The sequence below is a fragment of the Centruroides vittatus genome, unplaced genomic scaffold (genome assembly GCF_030686945.1).
Source record: "Centruroides vittatus isolate TY-2023 unplaced genomic scaffold, ASM3068694v2 contig_459, whole genome shotgun sequence".
Classification (NCBI taxonomy): domain Eukaryota; kingdom Metazoa; phylum Arthropoda; class Arachnida; order Scorpiones; family Buthidae; genus Centruroides; species Centruroides vittatus.
The window spans coordinates 2302120-2318799 of record NW_027122255.1 but is presented as its reverse complement, the minus strand read 5'-3'; the positions used below and the strand labels follow the sequence as shown (position 1 = coordinate 2318799).

General features: G+C 33.4%; 1 protein-coding gene across 2 annotated transcripts; it reads right to left on the bottom strand.

Moving 5' to 3' along the window:
- Positions 1-5811: 5811 nt before the first annotated feature.
- On the bottom strand, positions 5812-8202 carry Gk1 (Glycerol kinase 1). 2 transcript variants are annotated; one of them, XM_067272965.1, is made up of 2 exons: positions 8119-8202; positions 5812-7773 (listed from the first exon to the last, which is right to left on the bottom strand). In XM_067272965.1, exon 2 carries the CDS (start codon positions 7767-7769, stop codon positions 6120-6122), a length of 1650 nt encoding a protein of 549 aa, XP_067129066.1. In that variant the 5' UTR covers positions 7770-7773; positions 8119-8202; the 3' UTR covers positions 5812-6119. The 2 variants fall into 2 exon arrangements, with proteins under 2 accessions (XP_067129066.1, XP_067129065.1); XM_067272964.1 differs by having other exon boundaries at positions 8103-8170.
- Between the last annotated feature and the right edge of the window lie 8478 nt (positions 8203-16680).

Sequence of the window (16680 nt, the reverse complement as noted above, 5' to 3'; positions counted from 1 at the left end):
TACGTCGGTTTGTCTCACCACCTGGTTACTCTTATTGTGATCCAGAGCAGTAACATTTACATATTTATTTATTCTGTTCATCTTTTGTTTTGAATACACAATTTACTCTTTCTGTTTATTTCAAAATGCTTGACATCATTACTCTAAAAAATTTAGGAATTGTAATTATCCAATTACTTCAAAGTAAAATATTCTCTGTATAAAAGTATAAGTCTTAACTTTCATTTCAGATCTAAAGGTGATTCATTCTGTATAAATTTTTAAATTTAAATCAAAATAACAAGAAGATTGATAAATGTCCTGCTACTTTCTTACTGGATATTTTCTAACAAAACCTTATACAGAAAAATTTTTTTTAGAAAATGAAAAAAAAATTGGCATTGCACGATTGCTTATTTATAAAATTCATGTTTCAATTATTTCAGATGCATGTTGTATGGCATTTCTACATTTTTATAATGAAAAGAGTGTAAAAATATCATGCATTCTCCGCTTAATGTTTTCCCTATAGATCATCATCTGGTTTTTAATATCCAAGCTTCATAAAATGTATGTATCTGTTAATACATTTTTTTGGCTGATGTTGAATATAATTTGATGGTATTCCATCTCAAGTTATATTCAAAATACAATTGGTTAAAATATTACATAGATATTTTGAAAAGCACCCTCAAGTGTCAAGAAATGGAATATTCATCTGATATATAGCTGGTGCTGGAAAAGCTATATTGTTATATCAACACCACCTATATATCAAATACAGTGGAACCTCGGTATATGTCTGCTTTAGAATACGTCCAATTCAGAATACGTCCTGTTTGGGCAAAACAAATTTTGCTTGGTATATGACTTTTGTTCAGTGTGGGCGCGTTTTTTTATGCAGCACTCGAGAAGTGCTGTACAGCTATTCCTCTGGAACCCGTTTCTAAATGGCCAACACTGCTCGTGACGTCATTTCGCTACACTTTCGCTGCATAAAAAAACGCGCCCTATACGACTTAATTCAATTATAGCGCCATCTATGAACAAGTAGCACTATCGGTGTACTAGACCAGACTAGACGTTCGCGGCGCCACGGTTTATAACTTTGTTAAATTTCTTCTGATTTTAATTTGTAAGTAAAATTTTATTATTTTTATTAATCATGAATTGCAAAAAGGCAAATGAGAAGCAACAGAAAACTAAAAAAATGACTAGATTCACAATGGAAACTGAAAAAAAAAGAAATTGTCGAGAAATATGAAGGTGGCATGCGTGTTCGAGATTTAACTGTTGCATATCATATTCCGAGAACGATGATATTGACAATCGTGAAAAATAAAGGCATTATTAGATCTGCTAACGTTGCAAAAGGGGTTAAATCAATTTCTAAACAGAGATCAAAGATGTTAGATCACGTTGAGAAATTGCTTTTGCTTTGGATATTGATTTAATGATTTAAATAATATAATACAATATACTGTAATAACTTTAAAAATCTATAATAAAATTTATTTTTTTATTAATGTGCTCAGTGTTTAAATTATTTTACAACCCCATTAATACACCATATCAAAGAGGGGTTTTTTTATATGAGAACGGATTAATCATTTTATATTACTTCTTATGGGAAAGGTTGATTTGGTATAAGTCCAAACATCAGGAACTGATTAAGGTCCTATGCTGAGGTTCCACTGTAGCTTAAACACATTGTGAAGTCCCTACTGAACAATTCTCCAATTACAGAAGTTTCAGAGACATTGTTGAGACTATATTGCAATTTCTTGTTTTTTATTGTATATTATCTGCTTTTTGTTAAACAAATTTCTTTATTGCTGGTGTATTATATTCTGTCATATCATCAACTTAATTTATGCAATACGGCATGCATATTGCCTAGTAAAGCAGCTTTAATTTATATTGCCCCATTTCATTTGAAACAGACAATGTCATTGGTTTGCTTGTTTGGCTATATTATAGCTGCTTTACCAGGTAACATACCCAAAGCAACTGTTTGTTAAAAACTATATTAACTGTATGATGATCAGAAAACAATGTATTAAGCATTTTATATTCTAATATGATAGTTTATATGTAGATATCATATTGTGTTTTAATTACATTTTGGAAATTTTTGCAGGTTTTGGGTTGACATTATAATACTAATTTTTTCTATTTAAAATAATGGAAAATAGATTTCCAATTAATGTTTTCTTATTGAATGTCTGATTTTCATGAATGGATTATGGTGTTAAGCAGGGGAATATCAATATACACTATTCTGACAAAGATTGTATTATGTTACTATAACAATAAAAGATTTAAAGAATTCATGTTGAATATTTAATAACAAAAATTAATAGTGAACTTAATGAATTTTCTTTATAATAAATTTTTTTGAAAATTGTTTTAGTTAGAATGGGAATCATTTTATTCATGCTATATAATGGAATTTTGAACACAAAACAAGAGGATCATTCCGAATCTGTTGAACAGCATTTTGACTGCAAGTAAGAAGATAATTTGATTAAGGATTTCAATTTAGTATATAAAATTAAGATCAAAGAGAGTTAATATCACTTCATACCTGAAAGTGCACTCTCTATAGTAATTGAAAGAGAGTGATTGTAAAAAACTTTAAATTTCATTAACATATTTTAGTTCTATATTACTGACATAGAAATTTGAAATTCCATTAACACATTTACTGTAATTGATTGTTTCGTTACTATTTCTGTGAATTTACCTAAAGCCTAAGCCTAAATTTTGGTTTTTTTAGTAACTTAAATAATACAGGGATCTTTAATTGATATTGCCTTTATTGCTGTATTTGGAGAATATGCATTTCAAGTTCTGATGACTATCTTCAGTCCTTTTTTTTATATAGATCTTACAGATTCTTATAGATCTTATATAGTTCCACTTCCACTACAAGTTATCCTTATGAGATCTCCACCTTTTACATGGCTGAAAGCTTCAGTGCTTTCTTTATTCTGATAATTTTAATAAAATTGAGGAGGTAGGACTTTAGTTATTCTTCTAAAATTAAGAGAGTATGAAAAGATTATCAAGTTTTGCATTATAATTGTAAATTATTGATGTACTGACTGAGGAGACATCATTGCATATTGCAAATACAAAAGAAGCATTTGCAGTTCCTGAAGTAAATTGGTATAAATAAAAACATTTATTTATACCAATTTTAATCATTGAATTTATATATTTAAAACATTTATCTCATTTTTAGTTAGCAGTATTAAGAAGCTAGAAACTACTAGATTTGATTTAATTGAATACAGTAAGACCCCACTTAATGCTGATTTGATATAACATGGTCTGCTCGAAGCCTAAAAAAAGCTGAAAATTTACGCTGATTTTAATTTTTGTGGCATTTCATAATACGATTATTTACGAACACGAACCAATCAGCAAAAGGTGGCAAAAAGGTGTAGAACTGGAAAATAGAGATTCTGAAAACGAAAAACCCAAAGAATTTCTCTACAGATTTCCTTGGTAACGATAACCGAAATCGTTGATCAAACTGTAGCGAACAATCCAGATTTTGAAAGGAGTGCAAAAGAAAAACGAGGTGTTTTGGATGCAAATATCAGAAGAGCCAGGACCTTTATGACAAAAAATGAACTTTACGTTTCTGTGTGCACATGTTAATGTGTTATTTAACATGTATTATTATGAAAATTAATATAAAAATAACCTAAAATTAAAGTAAAATCTGCTTATTTTTGGTTGCATGTTCACCTATCCCTATTTACTCTATGTTAAAATTACCTTGTTTAACGCTGTTTCACTTAGCACTTTGTCATCTAGGAACACATCTTGTGTTAAGCGGGGTCTTAGTGTACTAATGCTCCATAGTGTTGTCTGTTTCCAATTTGATTGGTTTCAGGTATGGAGTCTGCAAAAGGCTCACAAACAACCGATTAGAATTTTAAAGATAAATCTTACTTATGAGACAGTTAAAGACATCTGTAGGCTACCCAGTGGAGAACAGCACATAACTTCAACTTTTCCTCATTTTATTTTATAGTTACTTCATGTTTTTCTTTTATTGCCATTATCACTATTATTCCTTTAGTTTAAAAACTTGATGTTTACATGTTAACCATTAACTTTACACTTAGAACAATTTTGGATTGAAACAACTATTAGGATTGATCAAATGAAACCAGTTCATGCCGTGCCACATGGTATGGTGCAAGGGGACAGAAATGAAGTCACATGTGGCACAATAAACATATACCAATGAACAAGCAAGATCAGTTGTCTTGTACAATTTTCTTTTGGTATAGAGTAATGAAAGCATGGCCAGGGTTATTCAGAATCCATCCAAGGTCAAAACATGGTGCCACCACTTTGAGCCAACCAGTAGACAAGCGGGCATACAATGGAAACACTTGGATCACCAACACACAAAATATTCAAGTCATAGGCTTTCCAGCTGCAGGTTATGATGATTGCATTTTTTGACATTGTGGGCCCTTGTTGGTGGATGTTAAAGACCCTCGTGAGCATCAATGCCAGCTACTAAAATGAAACATTGGACAAGCTAAATCAGGCCTGGCCAACCCGCGGCTTGTCACGTTAAATTGTGTGGCCTGCTAAGCGATATTATATATCTATTAAAACCTTTGTTTCCCGTTATATGTATACCAAAACAATTAAATAAATGAAAATTTGCATGTGTCATTGTTATAATGCGCAAGTGTGAGTATGAACTCTTAGTATAACAATAAAATCTTATTCATTTTTATTTGTTTTACTTTTTTAAAAGCATGTTTGCCTAAATTGTCGCCCACTGTAATGTTACGTGTGATCAAAGTGGCCCGCAAAACAATTTCGGTTGGCCAGGCCTGAACTGAATAAAGTAACTAGACATGCTATCGTGTGGTGTGATTTTGTTGCATGACAATGCTCGACCATATGCGAACACTGTTCAGGATGTTTTAGTACAAAAAGGTTGGGAGATTCTGTACTATTGTTCCTATAGGCCCCATTCTGTCACCATGTGACCTTCATTTGTCCAGACCTTTAAAAAAAGCTCTTAAGGGACAATGCTTCAAACTCTGATGCATAAGTCAAGGAAGCAGTCACCCAATGGTTCAAGGACCGCTAATTGTTCTTTGCAGACAATGTCTATCGTCTCCCAAGCAGTGGAGTGCCTGTCTGAATGCCTACAATGACTTTTTTAACGAATAAAGTGCATTCCAGCTTCCTCATATATTACTTTGTTTAATTATGCCATACCATCAGATAGACTGTTTGGTTTGTCTTAATAAATTTACTCAAATGGGTTTCATTTGATCAATCCTTGTATTTTTTTAAAAACTGTCAAAGATTCAACTTCCTAAAATGTTCAATGGAAAATACCAGACATTTGTATTTGAATTTGTTTTTTGAATGTCATTCTGATGGAATGGAGAGGTCCTGAAAAACATTTTATCTAATAAAGCTTTGACTCCTAAAGTTTCCCTTCTGAAATCACTCATACTCAGAAACTGGCTTAAATTTGCTCTGATGACTTCCTACTGATGTTGAATGCTTGTTCTCCATTTTTAGGAGCATGTAGATACAAGTTCAAAATAACATCTGAACATCCAGAACAGCTCAATATGCCAGCATTAAGGAAAGTTCAGATTAACTTAGTCATCTGACACTGAAGATTTGATCCAACTTTAAAACTACATTTATGCTGTAAACTATCATTTGAGTACTAGCACTTAAACCAAAAATTAAAGTCAAAAGATGGGCATTAATTTAAAAACAGATCTATTTGAATTGATGACAACTAAAATTATAAAATAATAAATCATCTTTACACAATTAATTTTTTAATTTATCTTTATAAATTTGTACAGATAAACAATATTTCAACAATAAAATAGATTTTCAGCATATCACAATTTCCATAGAACTATCTTTTATTAACAACAAAAACAATCTAAATTCCAATAAATTTCTAAATTAGTATTATTATGTATATGTAAATTATGGAATTACCTAAAATACTTATCACAATAGTTTTATTGCTACCTCTTGACATCTCAAATAAAAGTGATATAAGAACTTAACCTATTCTGAGCAATTTCAGGTTGTGATAATGTAATATTGTCTGTATAAATCTATTTTTCAAATGCTTTTGCTAAAATTAAAAATATAACAGATGAAAATATAAAAATTCCACCAGGTAAAATTTTTATCATACGATCTTCCGTTCCAACAAATTCTGTCGAGTTGTCTTCCCAACGAAGACTACGTTCAATAGCTTTTTTCCATTTGAAGTATTTCTTTTCTCTTTCTATATTGGTGATGGTAGGAAGAAAGGTATCTGTAGTAATATTAACAAGTTCTTCCTTTCTTAAAGACCATACCTCCACACCTTTTGCTGTACCGGCAGCCATCGCTACACCTAATGCTGAAGTTTCGGGCATCGACGGCCGCACAATGGGAATTCCAAGTATGTCTGCTTGAAGTTGCATTAATAAATCATTGACCGTCATTCCACCATCAACTTGTAATTCTGTTAATGTAATTCCACTATCTTTATTCATAGCTTCTAAAATATCTTTTATCTGAAAACATACAGCTTCAAGCATTGCCCTTGCAAGATGAGCTTTTGTGCTAAATTGTGTAAGGCCACAAATAATTCCTCTTGCATCTGGCTGCCAGTAAGGTGCATATAATCCCGAAAAAGCAGGAACTATATATACACCGTGAGAGCTTTCAACACTATTGGCTAAATTTTCTATTTCTTCTGAACTTTCAATAATATTAAAGTTATCACGAAGCCACCTAACTCCAGCTCCTCCAATAGCTATCGATCCTTCTAGGGCATAATAAGTTTGAGCCTCTTCACCAAGTTTAAATGCAATTGTCGTTAACATACCATGGTCAGAAAAAACAGGTTGTCTTCCAGTATTACGTAATAGGAAACATCCCGTACCATAAGTACACTTTGCCTGGCCGACGTCAAAACACATCTGACCCAACAATGCAGCACTCTGATCCCCCAAGCAACCGGAAATTGGTATTCCTTCGGCAGGACCACTAGCTATCGTACCATATACTTCAGACGAACTACAAATTTTTGGAAGAATTTCTAATGGAATGTTAAAAAATTTACACAAAAATGGATCCCATTTCAAATTTTCAATATTCATTAGCATTGTGCGACTAGCATTTGTGATATCGGTGATATGAATACCTCCGTTAACGCCACCAGTCAAATTCCATATTAACCAAGAGTCAACAGTACCAAATAAACAATTTCCATCACTAATTGTCTGATTTACAACATCGTTGTTATCTAATAACCAGCGAAGCTTCACAGCACTGAAATAAGTCGAAAGTGGTAAACCACACCTTCCCTTCAAATATTCTTTATTGTTACCAGGCGTTTTATTAATAAGATCCGTAACGGTACCCGAATTGCGAATATCCAGCCACACTATAGCATTGTAAAGTGGCAAGCCGGTCCTCTTGTCCCAAACTATAGTAGTTTCTCGTTGATTTGTGACACCGATCGCTTTAATGTCGGTAGGGGAAACATTTAAATTTTTTAAATTTTCGAATGCTTTTTCTATACATATATTTACGGACGACAGTATTTCTAACGGATCTTGTTCCACCCAACCCTCTTCCGGTAAAAGTTGTCGGAGTTCAACCTGATGATAAGTGATGATCTGCGCAGATTTAGATGCAAAAACAAAAAACCTTGTGCTGCCAGTGCCTTGATCAATAGCTCCAACAAGTGGTCCATAATTACTTGGCATTGTTCTGAAAAAAATAAATAAATAGTTATTTTATAGCTAATAAATTTTAACATCTAAATAGAAATACGTACATTTAGTTTTATTAAAAATATAAATTAACTACTTTCTTCCGCTTTCTTCTATCTCTGAATATATTTATGCAATCGTTAGCGTTTTTATACCTAGAATCAAAGGTCACAGTTCATTCTGAACATATTTTAAATTAAATCAGTTGTTTTAATAACAATATCGATTCAATAACTTTTGTACAGATTTAACAAAGATATTAAAATTTCAGCGAGAACCTTAAATATTAAATAATTAGTAAAATTTCCTTTACAGAACAAATCTTACCTTTCGTCCTCCAGACCACGTGTCCTCCAAACCACGGAAAGTGCTGCCTCCTACATACATATCAGCTGAGACCTGCCCACTCATTTATTTTTTCTTATAATAGAAGTTTAAATAATAGCCGCTAGGGGCGCTGTCATTGTCTGTATATTTGTAAAATTATTCAAAATATTTGTAAATATCTAAAATAATACACTCACAAAAAGGACAAACAACTCTAAATTAATATATTTTATAATAAGTCGAAATGGTAGGTATTTATAATGAACGATATTAAGCTCCTCAAAAAAAGAATTTATTTATTATTAATGAATTCATTAAAATTAAACATTTAGAAAATTATAAGTGTATTATTATTATTTTTTTAATAATAATACACATGTAATTTTTTATATAAACATTTATCGTGTAGTAAAAAATAGTTGATATTAATAATATAATGATAATGATAATTTATAGTACTATTTGTTTTATTGTAATAATTCTAAATCTAACAAAAAATGGGTCCCCATTGGACTTCAATAAGCCCTAGGCCCCGAAAAACCTAGATTCGCCTAAAACCTAGGTTTATAAAATGTAAAGCAGAATTCGTCGAAATGCAGCTCAGTTATTTTTAAAGCGGCCCAAAACGTGGTAACTTAGAGCCCCAGAAATATCTGAATTTTGTACTTGTAGCCCAATCTTGCAATTTCGAAAACCAACCGTATTTTACGAGAAAAGAAAAAGAAAATAGTCTATTGGTAAGGACAGTGCCGTAACTAGCCATTTCTGTGCCCTGTGTAAGAATTTGGATTTAGGCCCCTTAATTTATTTGGTTTGGGAAAATAAAACAAATACATTACAATAGATTTTTTATAAGATTTATTTTAATTGAACTTTTCTGGCTTTTATTTCAGCAAATTCATTAATTACATCAATTTAGCAATTAAAAAAATCCCCGGACAGATTTATTTTTGTTACAAAATGTTACCTTTACAGATTTCTAGCTCTACACCTGTAGAAAAATCTAAAAATACGGTTTTGTATATCGTAATAATATTAGTCGTTGCCAGAGAGTGCTATAGAGAAAAATCTGTAAATTTGAAAACTATAAACATAAATTTAAATTTCTCAAAAAATAAATAAAAAAAATTTCAAAAGTCGCTACTTTTGGCTGATTTGTCTGCGGTTGCTGCAACGTCACTACGTCCCTCTAAAAGTCGCCACGATTGGGAACACTGGCGAGCAGACATCTAGGGTCTAAGTAAGGCAAAATGTAATCGCCAAACTGCGCTGTAGAAAGGCGGAAAACTTTAAAATTTAAAAATATAATTTCTTGTGAACAGCAGTTTTGGCCCCCTTTTAAGTGGGCCCTGTGCGGGTGCACCTGTTGCACCTGCCTAGTTACGGCTCTGAGTAAGGAGACACCCGAAAATGTGTTACTGTAAAAGCAAGGCCATATTCACCACACTAGAATTGTCCTTGGTCTAGTGTTCTCTTACAGTATGGAGGCAATTCGATCTAAATAAACGAGTTAACATACACATAGGAGGGCCGGATGGCCGAGCAGTCAAAGTGGCAGCCTACCGCTCTGGGAGACCCGGGATCGAATCCGAACGTGTCGAATAATCCCCAGGAATTTTTCGGGGAGTGGTCCGTTCGGATATGTCGGGCCCCGTCCCTCACCACCCGGTCGCCCCATTGTGGGCCTGGCCGAACCCATTATGGGCCTACTAAAGGAGGCCCTCTTAGTGCCCACAGGGCGAAAAGAGTTAAAAAAAAAAACATACACATAGGAACCGTTTATTTTGAAAGTGGCCTACTTCATTTAGTAGACTACTTCAGTTGCATATTACAAGCGTTGTATGTATTTTCAATCTGAATTTTCATAATTTCCACGATAATAATATTTACGTGTATCTCTGGGATGAAACCGTTGCATCCAGAGGTGAGCAGGAAGTAGCATTGTGTATTCTGAAACATCTAAAGTCTTCGAAATATCAATAAAAAAACATATTATAGCTTATAGCGATATGTGTGCAAGACAAAATGGAAATATAAAATTAGTTTTAACATGGTTAAAAAGTTGTGAAATGAGTCAAACATAAGGTGAATGTCATTGTACGTTGTACAGTACATAAGTTTTTGTTATCGGGCATTCATTTCTACCGAATGATAGAGATTTCTGAGTTATAGAAATGGCATTAATTTAAAATCGGGCATAACATTACAGCGCTTATGAAAACCTTTTAATTTACAAACGTTTACGATTTACTTTATAAGGTTTTGCTAAGCTACGAACTTCCGAAATCCCTAGAGTTTGTAGTTTCAAACCCGAGGCAGCTACGACCAACAATTCCGAGGGCACTGGGCGTCACGACGGCCACCCACAATATGCTGTTAGTGTAATCGCTACAAAAACGTTTAATTTGCATAAATTTGAACTTTTGTTATTCTGAACAACATTCGTTCGGATTAATTTTATTTTAAAAAGCAATAAAAGAAAGAGATAGAACCCCGCTAAGTTTGATTTATCCACCCACAAGTTTCGCCAGCACCTCACTGATAACGATAAAGTCTTAAGTTTAAAATATGACCTCTCTAGAGCCGACGGTGTTTTTTCTCTAGGAGCATCTGCACCGCCAAATGAATAAGGAAGAGAAAAGATACAGCTTTCATGGAGATCTTTGCACTTTTCAACTGCTTATATTTCGGCAACCCCCTTACAGAAAAACCCGAAATTTTGCACGCTACCTAAGAAAACAAGTATCTTTCGAACGAGATATTCACATTTACTACAAACGTTTAAAAGACGAAGAAATCGGCAATCATGCTTAGTCAGTTAGTGAATTTTCCATTTGGCGCTGTGTGACTGCGATACTGCAGAACGGCCTTTTTCCTTCGGAATTCACTAATTCGGCGTTGTAAAAGCGGGAGAGCAGTTTTGTTGGTGAATTCCCGATATTTTCCAATTCATTGCAAAACTATGGTACTCATTTTAATTACTTTATTGCCCGTTTCTACATTAAAAATAGTCACGTTATTGTAAACCGAAACGATGACAGGGATGGAAATAAATATTGATAAAAGTAGAAACGTTTTAATGAATCTAAAAGTGTGCAGTTTTAATATTTATTTTGATAAATAGCCAATCATTAAAATTAAATTTCATATTAAAATTTATTAAATATGAAAGTTTATATACACTTCAGACAATTCGATTTACAAATTTAATTGTTGAAGTAATTATAACTCTGGTTCGGACTACAATAACAGTTGAACACCGGTTTAAACACAGTGCGAATGTCCGTACAATATAAGTTGCCTTGTCCATTTATAGACGGTTAACAGAGTCTTTAAGCTGGTAAAAACATTGCTTTATGTTTTGGTTATCACTTTGCCGACCATCAGACTGTCGTTGTTCTGTGGACGTTAATCTAATCGAAGTTGAACAACCAGTGCAGAAATGTCTGTCCGTCAATTCAAAACGAAAACTCCCAATCCGGGATGAAATGTCAAGTCCAGTAAATTAAGTCGTAGCCGGGTGAAACGTCATTTCCGGGTGACAAAGTCGTATTCGGGTGGCAGAGTCATATCCGGTGAAAAGTGGAACGTGGGTGGAAGTGACCTCGGAAGAGAGAGGGTTCACTTTATGCAGCAGAAGAAGAGCCTTTTCCACCAAGGTTTCTTCTGCTTGACGGATGTTTCCACGACCACTTTGGACTCCCCTGGACACTCCACTGTCCATTCTGCAACTTCCGGGTATCGCAGTCCCAGGTAGTCGACCACAGTCGAGGCGCTATCGTCGGGAGTAATGACGACCACCCGTTTGACGCACTCTCCGCTCTCCTCGACATCTTTCGGGAGCACCCGAATCACCGGAAACGGAACGGAAGACGACGAAGAGCCTTCCTCCTCCACACCATCTGCCGAGGTGCGCCACTTCTTTAATTGCTTGAAATTATCCATTCTGCAAAAGAAAGAAACGACTATTATGAAAATACAACTCGTATTCGTTTTGTTAATTTAATTTCATGTAAATTGTAAGATTTCTAATAAAAATCATTTAAAGGAGCAAATTTCATATGGAACATGATGCGTATATAAACTATACCAATGCAATGTATTTATTAATCTAGATTCCATTGGATTTAGGCTTGACGAAGAGTGAAAATGAGTGGAAAGACCCCGTTCGTCGTCTCTGTCAAGACCGATCAATTGTTATGGAAATAAAGATTCGTCGGAAAATCATTGGCACTAATTGTGATATTCGGCTTAACAATGTTCAAAAAATACGTAAAATTAGAAACATCGTAGTCCATACTTACAGATAAAATCGACGTAAACGAAACGAATCTGAGAAAAACACTCGAAACGAGAAAATTTTGATCGCACGAACTAAAAATCCAACCGTTCGCAGTAACAATCAACGACCGCTCGCAACAATAAAACTCTGACAATTTGTTAGTACACAGAGTTTTATTGTTGCGTTGTCGCAAAATTTAATATTAAAAGTTTGGCCGAATTGCGTGATTTTCCCTGCATATACTCGTACATTGATGTTAACGTCAATATGTACGCAAAAACATAATATTCTGGTATAAAGATGAATAAAAATTTCGATTTTATCATGACCGTTACAACCGGAAAAACAATAAACTTCAAGTATAGAAACCCCAATTTTGTTTACCTTTGTAATTTAGTTAAGCAGCTGAAGGGCGCTTTAAAGTTTAGAGTATAGCGGTGTGAATTTCATATGAAATATAATGTGTATATAAACCATAGCGAAAATTAACAATTTAATGCATTTATTTACAGTAGAGCGTCGAAAATTGGCGTCAATTGGGGACTGGGGTTGTTCCAATTAGTTATTTGTTCCAATTTCCGACTTTGTACGAAAAAATATATTAACCTGTCGGATGTTCAAATTTTTCTTCCTTGCGTATCGCTTCCTGTTGAATTTTTCTCCGTTGCGTGTCGCTTCGTGTTGAATTTTCGTCGATTTTAAGCCTAACGAAAATTTTTATAATAATAATCGAGGCTATCGTATCGTTAAAAATTATTTCTTCATTTGTACAAACAAAATAAATATATTGAAGAATATAAAAAACATGAAAATTATACTTTAGAAGTAAATCTAGTATCAAAAACGTTCGATTCAGCACGACACAGTCCGACTGAAAATCGTTCCAATTTCCGGCCATTTCAATTACCGACGTTCCAATTAACGACGCTCTACTGTATTTCCATTTTGCTTTAAGAACTCTAACAATTCGATTAAATCTGGCTAATCAAATATTAACAATAAAGAAAGTGAAAAGTATCTCTCAAATAAGTGAAAAGTTCCATTTGTGGTCTCTGTGACGAAACCGATCAATTGTTATCTAAGTGGATCTTTGTCGGAAAATCATAGCCAATAATTGTGATATTCGGCTTAACAATGTTCAAGAATATTTAAATTTAGAAAGTTCGTAGTCTGAACTTACCAATACAATAACTGCAAATGATGCAAAACTCAGAAAAACGCTTGAAATCAATTACTTTAAATCTCGCTCACTGAAAATTCGGCCGCTCTCATCAACAATAAACAACCGCTCGCAACAAATCGTCAGAGTTTTATTGTTTCATCGCCTCGAAATTTAATGTAAAACGTTTGGATTTTTGACCGAATTTCGTGATTTTTCCGCCTCTCTGTGGCTGAAGAGACGGATTATCGCAAATCATTCCTTGCATATACATTCATGTTAACAGTAATATATATTCGAAAATGTAATATTCTCGTGTTTCGCGTCTATATAAAGACGAATAAAAATTTCGAGTTTATGATGATCCTTCGAATCAAAAAAAAGAAAAAAAAACATCAAGTCTAGTAATCCCCTTTTATCTATCATATTGTGATTTACTTGAGTGGTTCTCTATATAGTCTATTAATAAGATTGAACCTTTGTTAAATTGAGGTGTCTGAATATTACAGATTAAAGCTTATTCATGATAAAGACTACGGAGCGAGTTACGTTCTGAAAGATACGAAAGATCAAGACATCTATTAAGTGACTAAACATCCCTCTTGAGAACGATTTATTTTTGCATTTATGACGAATTAGAAACTTCATTCTAGATGTGTTAAGCTATGCGTTAGACAGTTTTCTGTTAAGACTGATTGTAAAATCGAAAAAAAAAGTTCGTCAAATGATTATTGCACAAAGCAAATATTTACATAAGTTCAATACCGTTTTTAGGGGAATTTTGTGATGATAAGTTTACTGTTTGAGTTTACTGACACCCTCTACTTTACTGTTAAGCTACGTAATTATAATAGGACAAGCAAACTAGACTCTTATTGAGTTGCAATCAGAAAATTCCGCCTGTCTTTTCCTTATCTTGAGAACGGAGTTAGATGAAAGACGAGATCAGATACGGAAATTTAGAGGCAGCAGGAGACTCCAAGTATGTACGAACTTCCGATGCAAACAGGAAGTCGCGTTATTTTAATTGAAAAATTTTTTTATTAATAATATTAAATTGATACTACTGTACCAAAAGACCGATTTCAACACCCAAATACAAAGATATGATGAACTTATTACACTATATACCAGCGGTCGCCAATCTTTCTGACTCACTGGCCACTAAATTCACAACATTGAATCCCGGGGATTACTAAATGAATTTTTTTAAACGGTACAAACGTCTACAAATAATGATCACAAAAGATTTATTATACTTTATTAATATGAAATTCACTTTATAACAAATTAGTGTGAGGTTTGTTTCTGCTTGTTTGAAATAAGTTTATTGATTCTTGGCTCTTTTCCACAAAGGACCACAATCGCACTCACATTATTTATTGATAACAGTCATTCTGTGTTTGATTTTACATTCAAATAAAAATTCCCCAATGAATGAAAAAAAGCAACCAAGAATTTTGCATTTCTTTCGTAATACTTCGCGTAATCTTGAGTTGATCGATGTCCAAATTTCTCTACGGATCACCAAAATTTTCTCGCGGACCATCAGTGGTCCACGGAATACCTACCGGTTGGAGACTGCTACTATATACCATCTGCACACAACGATTATTTTAACACAGAGTAAATAGGGAAAGGAGAACAAGCGACCAAAAAGAAACTTTCATTTTAAGTTATATTATTATGCAAATTAGTATAAAAATATGTTAAATAACACACAAACATGCACACTGAAATATAAAGTTTATTTTTTGTGACGAAGGTCCTGGCTTTTTTCAAATTCTTGTTTTTTGCGATAAAGTCTGTACTTTCATTTGTCGTTTTCTTTTTTCTTTCCTTAAGCAAATGTCGGTAACAGAAGATCGTATCCAAAATGCCTCCTCGTTTTTTCACTTCTTTGAAAATCTGGATCATTCGCAACAATTTGATCCACGATTTCGGTTATCGTTACTAAACTTTTACTAAGGAAATCTGTAGAGAAAGTCTTTTGGTTCTTCGTTTTAAAAATCACTAGTTTCCAGTTCTACACGAATTCCTTGTTCTGCCAGTGCTTAAAGGTCGTCGTTGGTAAGGCTGTCACCAGAAACATGCAGTAACTCCTCAATATCCTGCTCGGCTACATCTCCTAGTCCTGCTGTATCGATTAGGTTGACAATTTGGTCAACCTAACGATACAGCGATAGGCTCTTCTTGTTGAGAATTCTCGGATACCTTCAGCCTTAACTTCTTCCACACTCCGTTCATGCATTTATCAGTTAATTATTGACAAGAGAAGTAGACATTGCCTATGGCATCCTGATGTTATATTGCTTTTTTTTTCAAAATTGCCAAAAACAAACATAGATTTAAGGAAAGTACGGAAAGTACGGCGCTATGATGAATTCTTTTGCTGATTGATTATTTTTAAACGCGAACCAATGAAATGCCGCGAAAATTTGAATCGGCGTAAATTTTGAACTTTTTCCAGGCTTCGAGAAGACCGCGTTATATCGAATCAGCGTTAATCGAAGCAGCGTTAAACGTGCCTTACTGTACTTTATAATTGTTGTAACCGGAAATAGTCAGTGGTTCGTACCTTCGTTGTTTCAGCAGAATTAAATACGAGCTATCATGGGCTAGTTGTGCCCTGGAATAACTTGAACTTGTATAAAATGTGTGAGGATACATCGACAATCTGTCACGACTTTCAATATTGATTATTGTCTTTTGTTGGCCATTTTGTTAAGTAAACACGACCATTCAGTTGAGAAGCGAAACCATGATGAAACTTAACTCAATTCAAGTTAGCAAATTGCTTGCTGACTGGAAGTACCCATATACTTTGCATTAAGATACAAGTATTTTCTATGAATATTTAAACATTCGATAATATAAAAAATTTGTGAATATTAACATATTGATATTATAATTAATAAACTTAATAAAAGATATAAAGCAAAAAAATGCATACATTTCCTACTTCAATATTTTATTCTTCTCTTCCTTACTGTAATTTAAAGTGATAATTCATCACAAAAGAATCGTTTAACATTGAATTGTTTAAACTAATATTAAAATATTTCCAATTATAAAAAAAAAAATTGAAAATTAAATAAATCAAAGCTTTTTTTTCTTATCCCAGTAAATTTAAATTT